Source organism: Watersipora subatra, chromosome 1 (assembly GCF_963576615.1).
Source record: "Watersipora subatra chromosome 1, tzWatSuba1.1, whole genome shotgun sequence".
Taxonomy (NCBI): domain Eukaryota; kingdom Metazoa; phylum Bryozoa; class Gymnolaemata; order Cheilostomatida; family Watersiporidae; genus Watersipora; species Watersipora subatra.
The window spans coordinates 9,161,169-9,182,928 of NC_088708.1; the positions used below are offsets into that span (position 1 = coordinate 9,161,169).

At 37.1% G+C, this 21,760-nt stretch overlaps 1 protein-coding gene across 2 annotated transcripts; it reads right to left on the reverse strand.

Annotated features, from left to right (window-relative positions):
* Nucleotides 1-1,961: 1,961 nt before the first annotated feature.
* Nucleotides 1,962-21,609, reverse strand: LOC137401431 (eukaryotic elongation factor 2 kinase-like). 2 transcript variants are annotated; one of them, XM_068087810.1, is made up of 16 exons: nucleotides 21,473-21,609; nucleotides 21,157-21,344; nucleotides 20,801-20,818; nucleotides 20,055-20,206; nucleotides 19,366-19,426; nucleotides 17,032-17,322; nucleotides 14,481-14,658; nucleotides 13,656-13,810; nucleotides 12,995-13,127; nucleotides 12,669-12,753; nucleotides 10,666-10,761; nucleotides 10,250-10,436; nucleotides 9,561-9,755; nucleotides 8,213-8,337; nucleotides 4,490-4,668; nucleotides 1,962-2,336 (listed from the first exon to the last, which is right to left on the reverse strand). In XM_068087810.1, the coding sequence occupies exons 2-16, from the start codon at nucleotides 21,331-21,333 to the stop codon at nucleotides 2,224-2,226; spliced, it is 2,145 nt and encodes a 714-aa protein (XP_067943911.1). In that variant the 5' UTR covers nucleotides 21,334-21,344; nucleotides 21,473-21,609; the 3' UTR covers nucleotides 1,962-2,223. The 2 variants fall into 2 exon arrangements, with proteins under 2 accessions (XP_067943911.1, XP_067943994.1); XM_068087893.1 differs by lacking the exon at nucleotides 20,801-20,818.
* Between the last annotated feature and the right edge of the window lie 151 nt (nucleotides 21,610-21,760).

Consider the following 21,760-nt stretch of genomic DNA (forward strand, 5'->3'; position numbering starts at 1 on the left):
ACCAGTCACATACCAGTCACATACCAGTCACATACCAGTCACATACCAGTCACATACCAGTCACATACCAGTCACATACCAGTCACATACCAGTCACATACCAGTCACAGATATTAAGTTAGTTGAATAGCTGACAAAAAAGCAATTCCCAAATCATTGCTAATTAGTAGACAATCTGCATGGCTTCTCTTGACCCATTTGTGATCATACTGAACTGTTGACCTCGGTCAGCGGATGATTAGTGTCTCATGATTTTGTCTAAGGTAGCAATATATATAGAACATAATTTATAGAGGAAAGATTTTCATGATCTTATTACACACATAATCAACTTTATAATGTTATGACGCTGATCTGCAAAAGCATTCTATTTAATCTATATTTGGAAATGGAAAAACTTTTAGTATGAGAGAAAAGTTCCTATTAACATTCAATAGCTCTGCCAGTAATTTCATATGATACTTCTATAAAATATAGAAGCAGTTTGAAATATTACCTTTGTGTAGTTTTCTAACATGTAATTTTAATATCATGTGTAGTACAAGTTCGCGGAAGACTTAATTTCAATTCGAGTTAAACTACACTGTACTTCAAAGGTTTGCTTCTGCAATCATTTATCGCTTAGGCATTTCTGCTGGCTAAAACAAATTGTCACTCATCGCTGCCAATGAGTGTCTAACTGGATTAGCATTTAATCAATTTGACATAATACACCGCTGTCGCTATGATAAAGTGACAAACGGATGGAAATGTGTGCTCAGTAAATAAGAGCAAGCATTGAATGTTAAACTCGAGAGATATCAGCCGTAATGAACTATAATAGCCAGTATGTTTATCCAACCTTCAGTCTCCACAGTCCATGCACTCAATAATTGTATTGCTAATTATTTTAATCTTCTCTCGAAAGAGATTAGCCGTATACCTAAACTTAGTGGTTTCATGCTTTCCTCGTTTAAATTTCTGTTTTTGCATTTATGATGCCACATGCCACCTTTTTATTCACAAACATACTTTTCTGTGGCACCATATGTAAAACATTTTATCTATAAAAATGATTATGAACAAAAAAATAACTAGAGTGCTGGTCTGTTGACTCCGTGACTCCAGTGAGAAACACAAACCTAGAAAAGGGTAAGTAACTTCAACTTATTCCAACACTCTAGTTATAACTCTTCGCACTTTTCAGAGAGTGGAGTACTGTTAGCAGTAGGTCTGACTTCTTATCCATTGTGATGTATCCAACACAATGCTGTATCCGTACTGTTTCATTTGAAACCATACACTATGCTCTTGAGACTATATATAGGTATATACGGTATATATAAGTATATATATACTGTATACACGTGTCATATATGACATATACCCTACATTGTACTTCAAAGGTTGCTTATTGGGTTGCTTGCTTCTAGTCATATATATGAGACTATATATATGACTGTATATATATAGTCTCATAATGAGCATAGTGTATGGTTTCAAATGAAACCGGGTATGGAAATAGCATCGTGCTTAAAAACCTCACTTTTACTCATTCCACAGGGAATTAACAGTATTATAGTTTGAGATGAACACTGAATCAGAGTCTATAAATCTTCAATTAATGCTGCTCTTTGACCAATCATCTAGGTCAAAGAGTACTGACATAAGACGCTTCGGTCAAAAGAAGGTGACTCATCATTTGCATCCCTCAATCATAGAAAAGTGGCCCAAATAGGTATAGCTATTTTAATAATTACATCTGTGAAAGGACTTGAACACCACAGATGTCCTCTGTTGTCATATTGGGTTGCTTGCTTCTATGAATGTTGAAATGATTCATAAGAGAACAGATTAAACTAGTAAAAGGTTAAGGCTTTCTTGGCAACCTAAATAAGCAAATCACCAAGCACCATAGCAGCGTTTGGTGGCAGCCATGAGAATACAGCAGCATGTGGGTTGGCTGACACAATACCAATAGCTTCTTGTTTATAATTTATTAGAGAAACTGACCACTTATTCAATATGTGCTAAAACAAATATAAAAAATAACTGTACGAGTGAAACTAATCATACACTGCATAGTACCGAACGTAGACAACTTGTTCAGACACGAAGTTTCTGGACTAAAACAACTTGTGAAATTTAAAAACATATTTTTGACCACAGGCTATTGTAGACTAATCAACACAATATAAGCTCCTTTGAGAGTCAGAGTTAAACAAGCAAGAAAATATGCTGGATCTACTCCTCTTCTACAAGTGACCACGCTTCCTCAGCCTTCATGTAGTACTGGTTCGCTAATCTCCCTTTCATCGCTGTCATTGCCTCATCAGCAGCTTCCGTGTACAATTCTCCTACAAGCATCAGTAGTTGATATAAACCTTTGAGCAGCAATGAATGCACAAGTACATGTTTATGCCTTTCATCTGAAACGGCTCGGAATGAATCCTGACTTTTGTTCCAAAGTATTAATGAGAGATTGCTCGCTTTCTCTGGAAAGAAAGCCCATAATCCGAAGATTGCAGTGATATAGAGAGAGACATTACATACACATATTAACTTATAATAACCTATTGAAAATCCCAAATGAAATCTTGGTTAACATTGTCTGAGACGGATGGAGCTGGGCCAAAACCACAAGTATGACAATTCAAATGCGAGGTGATCTATTCAGATTTGAAGTTCATTAGTCTCTATGGTTCACTCTATAAATTCGTTTGCACTGTAGCCATTTTTAATCAAGATAAAATTTAATATCTATCTACCTGTTTGAGACCATTAAATTCGACTTAAATATGTGGTGGCTATCGAAAGTTAAGATTTTGTGGGAGTTTTAGTGGTTTTCACTAGCAGTCATATATGTGGCTGGTTGAAGGCATATGAAAGAGAACAGTAATATATGCTGTTCTAAAGAAAATGTCACTTTCATGTCAGTTTTTATAATCTAATATAGACTTGCACCCTGTTTTTCGATAAAGGTCATACTACAGTACATTCATGTTGAGAGGGTTAGTATCAAATAGGTCGTACTACAGTACATTCATGTTGAGAGGGTTTGTATCAAATAGGTCATACTACAGTACATTCATGTTGAGAGGGTTAGTATCAAATAGGTCATACTACAGTACATTCATGTTGAGAGGGTTAGTATCAAATAAGTCATACTACAGTACATTCATGTTGAGAGGGTTTGTATCAAATAGGTCATACTACAGTAAATTCATGTTGAGAGGGTTTGTATCAAATAGGTCGTACTACAGTACATTCATGTTGAGAAGGTTAGTATCAAATAGGTCGTACTACAGTACATTCATGAAGAGAGGGTTAGTATCAAATAGGTCATAACTACAGTACATTCATGTTGAGAGAGTTAGTATCAAATAGGTTGTACTACAGTACATTCATGTTAAGAAGGTTAGTATCAAATAGGTCGTACTACAGTACATTCATGTTGAGAAGGTTAGTATCAAATAGGTCATACTACAGTACATTCATGTTGAGAGGGTTAGTATCAAATAAGTCATACTACAGTACATTCATGTTGAGAAGGTTAGTATCAAATAGGTCATACTACAGTACATTCATGTTGAGAGGGTTAGTATCAAATAGGTCGTACTACAGTACATTCATGTTGAGAGGGTTAGTATCAAATAGGTCGTACTACAGTACATTCATGTTGAGAGGGTTAGTATCAAATAAGTCATACTACAGTACATTCATGTTGAGAAGGTTAGTATCAAATAGGTCATACTACAGTACATTCATGTTGAGAGGGTTAGTATCAAATAGGTCATACTACAGTACATTCATGTTGAGAGGGTTAGTATCAAATAGGTCGTACTACAGTACATTCATGTTGAGAGGGTTAGTATCAAATAGGTCGTACTACAGTACATTCATGTTGAGAGGGTTAGTATCAAATAAGTCATACTACAGTACATTCATGTTGAGAAGGTTAGTATCAAATAGGTCATACTACAGTACATTCATGTTGAGAGGGTTAGTATCAAATAGGTCATACTACAGTACATTCATGTTGAGAGGGTTAGTATCAAATAGGTCGTACTACAGTACATTCATGTTGAGAGGGTTAGTATCAAATAGGTCGTACTACAGTACATTCATGTTGAGAGGGTAAATATCAAATAGGTTGTACTACAGTACATTCAAAGCATAAATGAAAAGTGTCACAAGAATTATAAACAAGAATCTGGATTGTCTCATCTCTTGTAAAAGCCTGTTTCAAACTCAAGTAATAAGAAGTCGCTAATATTGAAGACTGTCAAGGCTACGATGTAGGTACCAAATTGAGTAATCCCACCTATATAGAGAGGATTGTTGAATCTCCAGTTCATCCTACAGGCTGTAGTATTCAAGTCTATCTGATGAGTACTAACACAACATATCAGGACGACACAATACGATAGGTAGACATCTGAAAGGGCTTCGCAAGAATTCAACCTAATCCATAGGATGTTATGCCACAAGGGCTTCACAAAACACACACCTGCTCTCGAAGGATCGGCATCGAGGTCAAACTCTCCAGCTAAGAATAATTCAGCTTGTTTTGCCAATATCAGGTAATTTGGGTCAGACATGGTTGCATCAAATTCTCCATGGTCATCATGATCCAGCGTCTGCAAAGCTATTTGATACCAGTGAGTAGCCTCCTTGTGTGATCTTTGTCTGGTAATGAAAAAACACGATAAAGACAAGCTAGACAGCTTGACAAGTAAGGACACCGCAGAGCAACTGCAGGACCAACAGTGCCATACCTGCAGTATCAACAGTGACTACACTTACAGTATTAACCATGACTAAAACTACGGTGGAACTGTGGAAACAGGAACTACCAATACCTACAGTTTAACAGTGACTGTGACTACAGCATCAGTAGTGGTTGCCAGTCCCCGCAGTATTAACAGAGACTGTCACGAGGTCTAATTGTACACCAACATAAAATACTTTCTTACAATGTTACAAATCTACAAAAAATGATATTATAGCAAGATCTTTACGAAATGAAACAACATTGAAATAAGTAAAAACACATATTATTACTACCAGCAAATATAAGATTTAAAAAAAATTATATGCGTGTGTGTTGAGTTAGATTCTGTAAGCACCTAAAGCATGGCAAAGGAAAGGGGTGGTGTGGTGGCAAGTGACCAGATGCTGAGGCTTGGCAATAAGAGGAGTAAGGTATTTCTACAAGTACATGGCCATATATTTGTGCCAGAAAGAATATATGAGCATTATTACATTACTCTTGTGCTCGGGCTGTATCTCGGGAAACATGGTCAGTAGAATGACGAAAAACACCAGTAAGCCATGATTAGATTCTGTCGGAAATGCTCGTTTGATTGTTTACCTCATAAAATATTATTGACTACTAGGTTTGTTCGCTTGGCCCATTCATGATATGACTGACGTATACAAAAAGAACTCCATGCATGTTTATGTTTTAATGACGCAGTCATCACAACGATTGAAGAGTCAGGATAATGAGATCAATATAACAGGCCTTTCTACACCAAACTAGTTCGTTAGCTACGAGTATACTAGCTCATAATCTATGATTAGATTCCAGTCAATTTCTGTTCTAAGCAATTTGTCTTGTAGGTGACAATTTTGAACAACGATAAAAGCTCAAATTCTATTTTGCCATCTTCCTTTTCAATTTCAAACCGAGTTACGACCGAGTTGTTACGACCGAGTGCCATACTTCAAACCATTAAGCAGGTCCAAGCTCTACACCGCAGTTGCTGTCGTCAGGTGACACTATTGTGTCATGATCGGGCAATTAACTTTAATCAAGCTGATCTGACACATATTCTGTCAACCCTTTACATATTATATCTTGAGATTTGCTTCGCATATTACAACTGTTATATGCTGGAGCAGATATCATAAGAATCAATTGTATTTTATTTCATTCATTCTACAGCCCAATAACTTAACGATAAACATTTCAGGTTATTACACATAGCATTAAAACAAATGCGTTATACAAAACTACATAGCTTTACAAAAAATAAGAACTACGTGAACAGGTAATTATAATAAATTAAAGGAGGGGTTAACGTTACTTTACTTTAAAGACACAGAACCTGAAGAGTAGGTGTAGCAATGTGTAGATTTGGAGGTCGAAGGGGTGATAGAAATACACCACATAACTTATCCTTTGATTATTTGAAGTCTAAATAACTTTGTATATTGTTTGTTTTATGTTATTTTCATCAGCCTCCTCACTGCCAATCATAAAACTTTATAAGTCTCATGAGACATAATTACTTTTTCTATAAAATATTCACTCCTATTTTATATTGTACATCGAAAAATTCATATGCTGTGGTGATCATATGTAGGGATTTGACTGCAATAAATTTGGAATATTGGTTATGAAGTTTTAGAATATTCAACTTTTGTTGACATCTGCTTATGTTTTGCAGGTCAACTAGTTCGAAGCAGCACGAGAATGCACAAAGCTGAGTAAAAATTGTTCCTCTTGACAACCACTTTTTTTCCAATAAAAATTAAAAAAACCATTGCATTACAATGTAACAATTTTTTAACATGTTTTCGCTTTGTATTAATTTTGTATTTTTTTTGATAATTTTGTATAATTCTGCAGATTACTAGCTTGACATTGGAAGTAAAGCTTACTACTATCTCTCTGTTTTTCAAATACTTCAAACTTCAAATAAACCAAATAACTGTAGTTTTCACACACAGTAGATATACTCAAGTTTCCTGCCAGTGATGACAGAAACTCACACTAGATAGAGTCCACTTTTAGTTCAGGAGTTGACTTATTGGCAAGAAGTTGGTGAATTTTATTGCGCTAATTTTTTATCATTATAGCAACAATTTTGCTGAAATACGAGTTAATTCGGTGTGGCAGCAAGTTAAGTTGTTTCTATAATCCTGTGGCTCCAAGTTGTGGTCTGTCATTAATATCATGCTTTATACAAAACCTATAAGATGATATGTTAGCCTTCAATAAAAAAACATAATACAATATTTTTTATAATAGAACTAAAAATCTTTGTGAATCTGACGCATCCACAATGGCAAATCAATTTTCAGTCAAAGTCTGATAGTAAAACTGATCATTACTGGGAATAAAATGCAAAATGGCAGACATGAGAACATTCTATAGTAAAAAAATTATCTGAAAATTGAAATCGACACGATCGAAGTTCGGCATGTATTTGGTCTGCTGATAGTAAAAAATATCCATGTTGAATAGCCCTTCCAAATGTTTTCGAAGTTGGACTTAATTATCAGCTATTGTACACAGAACTTTAGTCATAGAAATTTCTATAAAACTCATAGGTCATGTGACCAGTTGACTAAAGTTCACCTCTGAAACAAGGCAATACAATGAGGAATGATCAAGCTCGAACAAGCAGTACAAGCTAAGCTGCAAACTTTATTTTTGCTGATAACAAACTAAATAGCTTTCTTCAAAGAGGATGACTTCAAACTTCATAACTCTATCAGTAGAGCGTTTGCCTAGGCGTATGGGATGACAAGGTAGAAGCTAAAATCAATGGAACTTATTGGGGTATGACTAAGCATTCATTAATTAGGGTGAAAGTGAGGAAGGGAAGAGCAAATATCACCAAAGGCCAAAACTGCTCTGGTCAGTAGAAAAAGGGTACTTAATAGTGATGACATCGCTCGTGAAGAATTGATTCTTGGGTCGAGATAGAAGAAAGAATAGGTAGTATCTGTGGCACCATATCCAACATGCCAAATGCTACTAAAATAGTGTAGATAAATGCCCATTATAGAGTTGTCCCCTCAATATTCAAATATTGAATGCATGTTCTGGAACATCTGTTCACTGGTAATTCGAATATATTAGTAAGACACAAAGTTATGAATAAGTTATAAATAAAGTTGATCAACTCTATTTGCAGATCAAATAGCAATTTCACAAGTCATAAGATTTCCTGATTTACAAAACAATTTCCTACCTACCTTCCCCACTCCGCTCCCCTTTTCCACCACCTCCCCCTATTTTAACATTTTTTTTCTGTCAAAAAACGGTGCTAAAATCCATTGAAATTTGCATGCTTCAAACCTTAAAACCTTCTACAAAATGACTAACAATTTACATAATCAGAGGCAAAAAGGATCCCAATTTAAAGCTAATTTACATGTAAGCTGACTATGGTAGAATTAAAAAATGTTACCAATATTGTAGGGCGAAAGGTCATACCTAAGCGTCCCAAGACCATTTCCTGTCTCGAAAGCTTTTGCCATATACAGAATAGATGCCCGATCATTGGCGGCTGCAGCCTGTGCCATGAAGTCAACACCCTTGTTAGTGTTCTCTTCTGTCTCCTGGACAACCACAAATAAACATGGTAGCAAACTTGAAATATTCGTGCACTCTGTAATGTGTTGTGCTGAGACCCAAATAAGAGGGTGATGTAGAAGACACACTGAAACAGTAGTATAGGCTTTATAGAAAGTGAAAAATGTATACGAGTAGTACAGTAGTATAAGAGTTCAAGTCAGCCTGAGTTCCTACCAAATCATAGCAGCCAGGGTTTCATAGCCTAAACCTTTGGTGAACAGTGTTGGTAAACCTTTTTTAATACTTTCGCTGAGTAAAAGTCTCCCAAAAATGTCCGAATGTCGTGTAATTTTTTGTTGACAATTCAATAAAGTTGGTATTCTGTGAACATACATGGCTTGTGCTGATATTTACTACATGGTTTTAGATGTGTTGCTTTCTAATAAAGTAAATTCCATTTTTGGAGTTTGTACCAAACCCTTGTTTAGACACAGTTCAATAATTGCCCCTCATCGCTCCACTGTAGCACTTTCCAATAAATGCAGTTTGAAATGTGGTTGTAGAACTCCCATCTTTGCATGTGTATACTTGTAATACTTGTTAGATTCTGGTACTATAAGCTCCTACAAACTACTTCCGCATGGCTCAGTAAGAAGGAAAAAGTAATCAAATACTCCAACGATGGAGTATCAGCAGATGGTATGAAGTTGGCCCTGAATGAGAGGAGAAATTGTAGAGCGATAAAGGCTTGTCACCACCTAAATCAGTAACATTTTCCTAATCATTAAAAGCCTGTATGATTATATGCGCTTCATTTTTTGATCCCTCAGTAGTAGCAACCGGTGTATTGAAGCTATTAGTACGAGTGTTGCATGTATTGGAGTTGCTATTATAAGGCACTTTCCTAGTATTCAAAACAACAGCACAAGTGGATATAGCATTATTATCGTTTGAGCTACCATAACATGACATTTCTCTATATATTCAAAGTTTATAAAGTTGCCATCACTATTATCATGTAAATTATTATTGTATCGATCAGTCAAACAATCACTGACAATCACACGATCAAATAAAAGTTTTATTTCTTCGTTTCGAAAGCCGAATCGCTTGCTGACTGGTTTTTCCATTATACATTTTTGCGATGGAATCACGACTTCGCTTTTGTTTGCCTTGCAGCAAAAAGAAATGTCCTTCAGATAATCATTTTATATCGTAATTTATAGATAAATATCTAATAACTATGATACATAAGCCTTGGTATTACCGGCACAGTGCAGCTGACAAGCACATCATGTGGAAGATGGAGATAAATCTTAGCCATGGTGGTGATGGCTTCAGGGATCCCGAGGTCAGCAGCATTCTCCTCATGAAAAAGAGCACTCTCCCAGTCTATCAGATCCTCATTCCCATCTAAGGCAAATCTTCCAATTTCATGGTATTTGGCCAAATCGTGATGAACCTGCAGATGTAGAGTTTGACAATAAGGAAGCCATATGCGCATAAATAGTCATCATACTGTGTACACAAAATAACAGCAAAGTCCTTCTCCATCTTTAAAGATAAACTTACGCATATTGCAGTAGATTTTATCAGAGGGTATAGTTAATTTTTTTAATATTTGCATTTGTTTTTTATGTTTTAGGTGATCTGAATGCCAGGAAGCTTCAAGAATTGATGGCAACCGAACAAGGTGAATCGATCCTCCTAACGCACAGCCTAGACATGTACTCCCCTGGCCTAGGACAGAGTCACAGCCTCTAACACACAACCGACACATGTACTCACCTGACTAAGGGCAGAGTTGCACCCTCTACTAACACACAACCTACGCATGTACTCACCTGACCAAGGATAGAGTCACAGCCATTACTAACACACAACCTACGCATGTACTCACCTGACCAAGGATAAAGTCACAGCCATTACTAACACACAACCTACACATGTACTCACCTGACCAAGGATAGAGTCGCCTAAATGAAAGTCATCCGAGCCTCTCAAAAGGTTTTCAGCGAAAACATTTGAGGCTCTCTTTGGCAAACCAAACTTCTGCTCCAAGGTTTTGGTGATGCTTGCACCAACACTATTGCTGTATTCAGATGTGTCATAGTTATCTGATGACATAGAATAAAACCTTGACCTGAAATATAAAGGAAGCGAGTGAGCACGGGAAAGTACAATATAGTTTACATGACAAGCCAACAATGGTCTACTAGTAATGATTGCGCTCAAGGCAGAGCATGACCTTGACTAGTGACAAAGCATGCAATTATGTAACAATAATCACCGGTAACTAAATAAAAATGCACCAAAAGAAAAGATTCATTAAACGAATTGCATATGGTAAAAGTAGGAAGGTAATAGAATACCGGTGGTGAAAGCTGTTGGAGAGTTCACTCCCATCTTCCGAGTTTTTGTCCATGTGACCAGCTTCCTCAATGAAACCACTGTTGCCTGTTGGACTACTGCAATATAAACATGATGATAGCACAGCCAATTAGATTAAGACCTCCGGTCAATGACAGACAAGTAGGTAGAAGTTTTAGTAACCTAAAACTTTATTATTTTGTTCATAAGGTTGCGACTACGAGAAAAGTACATATGTACATAATATGATCGTCACGTGCCTGCACTGCTAAATGTTTATGCAAACTTCTTTGCAGAGTTGGTAGTGATTACAGCATAGTTAGTTTTAGTTATTGTACATAGGCAAGTTGTATACGCTTATGGCATGCAACACTAACACTTCCAAAACAGCCAACAAGTGTTCAACTCTCTACGCAATCACTTAGTTTAACTAATTTGCATGTTTTATATTCATATAAAACTAAAACTATGCATTTGACATTCCCCCTTTCATTTCAGTTACACGCGAGTCATCTTTTTGACATTTCAGTTACACACGAGTCATCTTTATGACATTTTTATTTAATAATAAGTAAATGCATCAAGGGTCAACTTTTTTTAATGTGTTACATTCTTTCTGCCATCTTCGCTATCACTTCATGCAAAGAAAACTAGGAGCATTAACTGCGTAAGATTTTTCTCTAAAAAGTTTTAAAATTCTTCATTCGCTACAAAATGAAAGTACTATGACTTAGAAAAGCTAGCAGGTGACCTACCATCAGTTAGGAATGCTAGCAGGTGACCTACCATCAGTTAGTAATGATAGCAGATGACCTACCATCAGTTAGGAATGCTAGCAGATGACCTACCATCAGTTAGGAATGCTAGCAGATGACCTACCATCAGTTAGGAATGCTAGTTAATGTTGTTTTAAAGATTGATGCGGTCAAATCTCAATTTACTTTAACATACAAATTTTCTGACAATTAATGTAAAATTTGAGCAAATATATGGCTTAATACCCGTAGTAATTTTTTTCTCCTTTGTTGATTCTAACAATTTCCAACAATATTAAACAATACGTTATACGTTTTTTGTATAATATTAAAATCATGGATTTCAAAAGAACTAGTGCTGGTAGAGATGAAAAATGGAAGGCAATGCTTTTCGTTGAAATTAAAGCAGGAAATTATAAAAAGCCATGAGCAAACATCTTGGAACCACTTTTTAAAGAAATCTGCAAAGCCATCTAAAAGCCATCATGACAAAGAAAATGAAAGTGATAAGAAAAACAAACTTGAACCAATGATATAAAACCACAAAGGGGGTTTTATATCATTGCTTGAACCGAGTGAAAATGGGGATGCTGGCTGTTTCAACTGAAAAGAAACCGTAAAAAGATAATAACTTTAACCAGAAAAAATAGTAATCTGTTGTTGATTTAAAATCTATGAAATTTAAAATGAATGGGGATCACATCTCCATCCATGGCCTCCGCCTACGCAATGTCCATTTTTTTCATGGCCAGGGCTACACCGATACTTGCCTGCATTTAACATAAAAGTTAAACGACGATATAAACCTTTATTATAGATTATTACTTTATTGTTTAGTCTTTTACGTACCTTTCATTTTTCACATTTGGTTTTTACATAGTGTTATGTAGTCCATCTGTTTTAACGTCATATTTCATCACATGACACATTTTTCTTCAAGAGTTTTGAGCTGTTGAACTAATCGAATGAAATGGAGTTTAATATTTGCTCTAACAGATGATGGTTTCAGTGCATAAAAAAATTTCCAAATTGATTAATTTAGGATAGACAGACCAATAAGTACAGAGTAAGCTTACAGGCCAAAAATAACTAGCTTTGTTAACTTGTGTCAAATTTCTTGTTGTCTTCTATCTCATCATGAATTCTACGTCAATGTTATGATGAAAAGGACCAACCTAACCTAGCAGATACGATCACTGACTACTATACCGACAACTAATGACTCTGCCAAAATGAATTAACATTATTACTATTCAGATGAAGGCAGTCCGCTGTCGATAGAGATCCGTGGAGACACAAGGATCTTGGTTGACTCATCATCACCTGCGGTTGAACCTAGATGGATAAAAAGAACAGGAAAGATTTGTAATTTATCTTCAAGTCAAGTAAAACCGATACAAAGTTGCAAGAGACCAAAAACAAATTATACTTGGTGTAAGCTTATTATTATCATTGTGTACACATATGCAGATTAGTGACATTTAAATTGTCAACCAGTGAGTCTACTACCTACTGCTGACCAATGACAGACGGTACTGTGCTGGTCAGTGCTGGTCAAGGTGTAATTTAAACTCACTCGCATCTGATACGGAACTTGAAGCTCGCATTCGTGAGTTAGACAGCATCTTCTTCAGATCATGTCTGTCTTCGCTAGAGGGTGATACCACATGCCCCATAGCTCGGGTGTTCACTTCAGTCACGGAGGATGGCTAAGAAAAGCGCATGAAAGCTACTAAACTAAACAGCATTAAATGTAGGATTAACTATGGCATGTTAGAATAGCCACCGCTGAGCATTATTAAATATGAGCATTAAGTCGACTACATACGAGGAAGAATCTTTGACCTGCGGTTGAGGGAAGATTAGCTATGATAAATTTTAGTGCATAATTTGAGTTCTTACGCTACCTACAAACAAGAGAAGTATAGCTTTGACCATAAATTCCAAGACTATAAACTGAGGTGCACTCATGTACACGCTAAAGTGTCTTAAGCATATACTAATGGTATGATAACTCCGAGAGGTAAGAAATGAGACTAAGATTTTTTGAGAAACTCACTAACGGAGGTACATTATATCATATATATTATATTATATATATTATATCATTATATATATATTATTATAATAAACAAATGTTTAGATAAGATTTACAAATCACAAAAAAACATTGTCTGTCAACACAGAGGAAGTACAAAGTGGATGCAAGCTGGAATAGACTAAGATTCTTGACTCACACTAGTTGCATGGTGGGAAGCGATTGCGTCTCTCTCTGCCGGTGAGAGATCAAATTCGGCTAATCCCATGCCTCTACAAATCTCATTGCACTCGTGAGAACGGAAGAAGAGTGCCATGCCCTTCGTGCCCAGATTACCATCTCCATATTGGAGCCCTAAAAACACCAGAGAACCCAGTCAACGAATATGGAGCTGTTAAAGGCTGAGCATTAGACACCATGAACACGTGTAAATATCAAATTTCATCTAATTGATAGACCAACATAGAAATGCAATGAACTAGCCAGCTTAATGCAGTTCAGATACAACAACTGATATTTATATGGAAAAAATAAATGAACATAGAGAGGTTATAATCTCAAAAGATAAACTTATCTAAAATGTTAATTTTTCTGAAGGACAACTACCTACATGTATATGCTAGATAAACAAAAAATTTATTAATGCAGATGTCTAACAGTGTGTGCACAAAACCGCTGTAGCACAGAGTGCTTCATGTGTATGTACTCGTACATGGCTTATATATAGCCTCAAGAATGCAAGAGAAATGGTGAAGTTGGAGTTACACCCCTCTGCAGACTGGATGCGGCTGCATTTGGTTCTCTAGTTAATTACATTAGCTTCTCTACAGAATGCGTGACACGCATAGTGAAAAGGTAATTCCAATTTGTTTAAGCAGTATGACGCAAAACCATGACATAATTGGAATAAACAGAAATGAATAGTGAAGCTAATTGCACCAGCGCTTATAAAAACAATAACAAATGATTGTAGGCGAGTTACTCATTCACTTCTTTCATACCTAAGAGCTCGGCCAATACTAACCATCCATCGTATGGATCTGTGGGTCTGTGTACAGATCCCCAACTCCCTGTATGTCCACTACTATTAGCTCGTGTCCAGACCTCTCAAACGTGAAGTGACTGAACGCCTGAGGTGTGTGCCTGCATTGCTTTGTGTCTTCGACGAACCCTGAGTTGGAGTTATACTTTATGTACTCACCCTGTGGAGCAGTGACACGCCAGTTACAAGTACCATCATGACTGAGAGGTAGGGTGTGCGAGAGCACTCTGTCTAATATATTATCTCAAAAGGTTACTCTTGAGGCCTGATTTCACACAAGCCCAAAGTCATCACAAATGGCACGGCATGATCCTATTGTAACAAATTGAGTTAAACAGAGAAATGTTCAAGTGGTGCGGTAGAATAGCAAACTGGGTAGACCATATGACTCTCAAGTGAGTGGCAACCTGCGAAAGCAAGTTGAGGTCACATGACCTCAAGAGAATAATTAGGCGTTTACTATTACATTACCGGCTGAATTGGTTAGGCTAAAGATCTGAGCCTTCCCGTACATTCCCTAGCGAAAGGTTGTCAATGGTATGAAGTCAGAGTGGGATATTGAGAACGTGAATAACTGAGGAATATGCATGATAGGGCAGGGGGAGCTAACCACAACATCACAATTATGAATATGTACACAATATCGGGTGTTCTGTGTGTGCGATGGTTTTTTTACCTCAATCCATTGTCTACTATTGACCAGATGACAATGTGAAGTAGCGAAAAGCTGGCTAACTAAAACAGTTATATTTTTCACCATTTGATAATGAGATGTTACGGGTGCAACTGATGAAAATAGTCATACACTAACATTGTACGATAACAATGTCTACATACAACAACTACACCTGTAAATCACGCGATGGCCAAGGAGATGCATAAAAGTTAGGCTTGAAAGTCGATGACGCAAATTTGATTGAGAAAAGTTGGGTACATTTGAAAATCGATAAATGCGTAGTCATAGGCCGACATTGCGCCAAAATTACACAAAACAGAAAGTAGATTGAAACAATTCTAAAGCTCGATCTTGATGGAAAAATATTGCTATGGAGGAGAATCGCGCCTGAAGGATTGATCAGATTGTGCCAACAAGTTGTCGTAAGGTGAGAGAGCAATAAATATGGCTGACCATTTGTACACATATATACAAGGCTGAGTCACCTATTGTTGCTACTGACCTTAACATACAGTCTGCTTGATTGCTACAGCTATCACTTCAAGATTAATCGATGCACAGAATGAGATGTTATTAAACCCATTAGAAAAGGTCGACTTTGTCGGCTGTCACGGACCGGCTAACAAATATCATGTATTTGCATTTTATTGAGATCAATCTTGTAGCTGATTGATAAAACTTAGGTCATAAAGGTAGCAAGTAAAAATGGTTAGTGTCCAGACAAGGATTTATTTTTGTGTTTATACTTGCGATGAGTGAGCCAATGCTACTGAATAGTTCAGGTGAGAAGGCGACTGAATGACAGCTGAAATTACGAGAAAGAACCGACCAACTACTGTACTTAATGTAATATTTAGGTAGTACTTTAAACTGCCCTGCATTTCTGTGTTATACAATGTAAAGAGGAATCGGAGCACTGTTATGCATAACTACTGACTCCAAGAGCTACTAAAGGCGTTATTTATTTTAGGCATGGTTCAGACCAATGTCGTATGAAGGGCATGCGAGGTGTGGCGCACTGCAGTTCAAACTTGTGCATATCGCGCATGCAAACTTATGCAGGTGTGCGATTGATGTGATCCAAATAGCTATGAAATCGCAAGGTGGCGCAGCTAAGTTGCGCACGCACTCCGCAACAGCATTGAACTGCATGGTCATTCGTAATCGTGGTTTCGCTACGCTAAGACTGATGTGAAATATAATTCTTGCATCTTAAATCGTGAAAGTTGATACACTGACGGTAGGTGGATAGCTGACTACCAAGAAAGAGTAAGTAACTGATGAGAGTTGGTCATTGTATCAAAAGTAAGTACCCCGTGAGAGCTGTTTATGGTACTAGGAATAAGTACTCCATGAGAGCTGATTATGGTACCACTAGTAAGTATCCTACATGATAGCTGTTCCCCTTAGTGGGGATTTTCTAACCACCTCAAAAAGCCGATTCCCCTCAATCCTATTGTTATTCCATTAGGCGCAGGTTGTTTATGCATGAGAAAATGCCATATGAGAGATAGGTCAATGCCCAGGCACGGTGTAAGCCCAGCGTTATCAATGGCTGCTCAGTGAACAACAGCAGCGATAGAGGCTGTCAATCAGTATTCAATCCTAAGATAAGCAAATTTACATGTCGCTGACTCAGAATAACAAGGTGACAAGACAGGTAGGTGCTTGAAGAATATACCGCGTGACTGTAGGGTCAGGCTAAAGGAAACGGAGACTCCAATACGCCAACATCAGGGAAACGAGAGAAGCAATTGAAGCGAAGATGAATAACCAAGAGATGGCATGTTTTATTATAAGAACTACACAACACTAGCATTTTACTTTCCCCAACAAGAGCTGCCAGAGAACACCTACCTCAATAAAGTGCTCGAGGTGAAAGAGAGGTGAGCCCTCCTCCCTGACTAGTTCAATGACATACATTTGAAAAATATCAATTTTCTTTGGTGGGTTGTGCCTGTTGTATTCATCTCCCCAAAGCTTGGCATCCATCTGCAGCTTAACGTCTTCAAAGTAGACAGATCGGTCGACGGACTCCATATATTTCTTGGCTACATAGTTGCCAGCATGCTTCCAACTTCTCTGCTTGGAGAAGGTAGAGAGTTTCTTGAGTCGATAGCACTGTCTCATAGCCCCTCTATTGAATGGCTACAATGATGCATGTTGTAGGGTGGGTTTCAAGACACAGTCATCTGCCTCATAATAAGCATGCCCAGGGATAAGACAGCAAACCATGGAACAGAACACCAAATAACACTAAAATAAATGAGGCGTGACAAGAGATTAACAATTTCATGAAGCAAGTCCTTAATTCTTAGATGGCGAGTTGGCAATTCAGTTGGTCTATTCCTTGCATGATGAGCTGCTCATAAGCTGACAACTACACACTTTAATTTCCAGTTACATACACTCCGTAAACGCAAACATGGTGAAAAAGTTGGACTGTTTCATATTCTTAGTGCAGCTAAATATGGCAGATTTTGTATGTACGTTTATGTAATATTTGTATGTACTATTTCGTAATATTTAAACAAGCTTGATAAAAACAGTTTATTTGCAAGCTATCATACTATTAATATAATATTGCTTGTATTGATAGACATCAGGCACACAGTGGACTTAAATTACTAAGAAATGCATATCTGATGCATTAGGTAGATTGGCAGAGCGGCCATAGTTAAAATGAAGAAATTGCAAGGAAACATATGAAGCACAGATAAATATGTAAACATTCATTGAGGCGCCAACAGAGAACCCTTGCAACCAGTCTTCACCAACTCCAGCAGAATTTGCCATTAAAATACCGAAACTTTAAATTTTCTGAGATCTAATGAAGTGAACTACAAGCAATGGCAGCTTACACTTAAAAATCAAGCGTTACTACAATTTTTACAACTGGAATATTGTGGGAGTAATACGCCCATACATTTACATGTGTCAATCGTATAACATTGTTGCAATCGAAAGTGAATTAAGTAAAGAGCACTTTTATATGATACGAACGGCGTCATAGGTTGAACATTTACGAGCATTTACGGCAGCAATAGGTCAAGTCACTGAACTGTATCAAAGTACTATTGACTAGCGGCGAAGTTAGCCTACGAATAGGCCGGGTGTATTGCTTTACAATGTGAGTGAATATCAAATATCTTGTGCCGGTTTTGAGTTCGATGGCCAGCAGCGTCCACCCGATAACTGCAGCTGCAGACAGGATTCAGTGCAATTTAAGCTCACTAGCAAAACTATGAAGTTATGAGAAACGACTAGATGGTAGCTGCTTGCAAGCCTGTATTCACTGGTTGCAAGTTGGGGCGGCTAATGTTAGGCGACTAGTTATGAACATCTGGGGGTGTTGAGGGGGGCGGTGTAAGCCCCCAACAGGTGTTTTTTTATGTAGGGCCTCAGCCGGGCCTCTCGAGTGAAGTTTTAAAAAATTTTATCGGAAAGTATCAACATTTTTCTATTTTTTGAGATTTGTTTTGTTTTAGGGGATGTGACTGACGAGACGTTTTTAAATTAAAATAGGCAAAACTTGACTGCAGTTAAAACGCTCAGAAAAAGACATCTTTTTCTTTTGAGCGTTTTCACAAAGATCAACTTTGCCGATTTTATTTTAAGTTGTTTGGTAAAACTTGATATTTTGCAAACCTTTATAAAGGTCGTTAACAAGAATATTTTGCAACTGATGATGATAATAATGACGCCTAAGAACTACTAAAAGTTGATGTTTGTCTCTATGGCGTCGCATAAAGTGATATTCTACAGCGATAAAAACCGTCTCTATAGCCGTAGGGCAAATAACTTTTCGAATAAATGATGTTGAGGTCGAGCTATCTGAAGCAATTTATCATTGCGTGGGAACGGACCAAACAAATCCGTTTAAATTAACCTTGTGTTTGAGATGAAATGTTACATTTTATCCGATGGCGAGTTATCAGAGTTTGACTGTACTTAGCCGCGGAAAGATTCTAAAAAGTTGGGACGGCTCAGCCGGCCAGCCGCCCCAGGGAATACAGGCCTGGCTGCTTGGAGGCCATTGCAAGCAAAATTTAAACATGGTCGCTATGATTCTCCATTAGTATGTTTATCAAACGTCATTTTATCAACACCGAGCTTTACCGTGTCTAGTTAAATTTATTCAGCGAAACGGAGCCTGAATGGAGAGAAACTTGAGATCTCAGCGTTGCTTACCTTTGTCTCCATTTTAACAGTCACTTCGTCCTGGTACCACTTCTGCTTAATAGGATTGTATCTGGAATAATAAATAAATTCAATAAGTGTGCTTATTGTTTCCTGAGGAAACATGGCAATACCCATCCATAAACTGCGGGTAGGTGGTCCACAGACCCTCGGCGAGACGCTAGGATTAGATAGTCCCTATGTGCCACTATAAACTGTCAACATCTGAATAATCTTATAAAGAAAATATTCTGGCCGATATTTCTGTGCAAATTCGGTTAATTGAATGACATTAAAACAGAGTAATATGTAGTATTAAAACACCTGTTATGGATGAGATCTATTGTAAAGTGTGGCATCATAGTTTACACAAAACAAGTTTTTATCAAATGTTATCAAAGCCTGCGTTCAACAAACATATAGCGGAGTACCTTACTAGTTATTAGATCCAGATAACAGTATACCCATATTAAACTTGTACACAAGTAATTAATTGTTTGAGTTTAGTTATCCGAATAAATGATAATATTTGAGCAGCAATAATTTAAATACAGAGGCTTGTAGGACTTGTTATTTAGATAAAGATATTTCTATGATCCAGATAACGCTGATCTAAGGAAACGCTGTGAATAGCTAATGGCTACTATCACTAAGGTTGAGGGTGAGTGTCAGTTGCTCGTGCTAGCTGATATATAGACTACCTGTGCCGTAGGGCTGGTTGTTCCGGTAATGTGTCCAAATGGAATGACTGCCATGGATCAGTGTGATGCCACACCTTCTTCAAAGCCTCATACCATCTCTTATTTTTCTCTGTGATTCTTCCATGAGGAATGAGTACATTCAATGGAAGCACCTAGAGAACCGTATGGTTATATGTAGTGCAGAAAATTGTTCATGCACACGAAATAGAGAACTCATGACACCAGAAAACAGACATACAATAATCACGGCATGGGTCATTACTAAATGAAATCATAAAAGAAATACAAAAATAATGTATTGGCACAGGTAATCATTTAAAGTCACATATCCACTACGACAAGACAAGGAGAGAGAAGTCACGGCTAGACCTAATTTTGTGTTTCCTTGAAAACCTTGATAATAGCTGCCAGATCAGCTCTTGAGTGGTATACAAAAGGTTACATGATGTAGCATGTCAATTATTATGGGTTAAACAACTGCTCTAGAGTTTGATTGACAATTACTCACTGAATTGAACTTACAAGCATGAAGAAATGGGTAAGTTTCAGAGATGTGCAAAGCAATTGAGCTCACTGAATGACACATGCAAACATTCACAACTATCAGAGTGCAATCTGAAGATATTATTCACTCTATTATATAATTTCATAAAAAATATGAAGGAGAACGGAATGTTAGCACAAAGTACAACAAAGTGATCCAAAATAGCAATAGCCTAAATACTAGAGGTGCACAATCTACTTACTCTCTGCTCTGTAGAGACCTATTAATAAATGGTAACTGGAATCATAACAGGAAAATCTCAAGCTAGTACAAAATTAAAATCTTAAAAGATGCAACATGTATGATTTCATATGCGAGAGTGTGTTTAATTAGTTGGGATTGATTAATTAGTTAATTAGTTTAATCGCTTGGAAAACTAGGCTCATTTTACAGTTGAAATCAGTGCAAATGGTACATAGCAGATAAGCCTTTTGAATTGTTTTTGCTTAACAAGCATCTACACAGCAAGCCTGCATTACTTAGCGATACAATTTATAAGCATAAAATGTCATATCGGCCAACCCTAAGCAGAAGTGAAAAAAAAATTCAGAAACTCACCCTGCGCAAGCCGAGCTTAATTTGACGACGTTCTCGCAAAGTCATGAATGTTTTACCACTGCTGAGCTCGTCATCGTCTTCCGAACCAACAGGGAGCCCAACCTCTAAAATAGGTGTAATTGATACTTCTTCCTCTTCACAGCTCCCGATAGTACACTCAGACTCCGTACGAGGCATGGTCAAATGTTCTACCAACATGTAAATTACTGAATACAGTTATAATTATATAATAAAAAGACAAGGTTTAAAAGCAATAGCCATGTCTCAAAGGACAGCAATGCTTGCAATGAATCTACTGAGAAGTAACTTTGCCTACTTTAATCACGAGCACTGTTCAAAGTAACAACGAGCATGGTTGCTGGTTTATCTAGTTAATTTTAAAGTAAAATCGACATCATGTGCACCGTTAGCAAAAAGCAGCCATCATTGCTCTCAAGCTGATGTTCATATACGTGATCGAGAAAATTTCCGACATGAACGTGTTTACTAGCATCCGATCTTTAAATCCGAGAGAAAACTGTTGTTACCGTCCCGTGTTCTAGAAAGTTGGTGTTAGTTTGAAAGTAGTTGTATCAGATTAATTAATATATATAATTGTTGATTG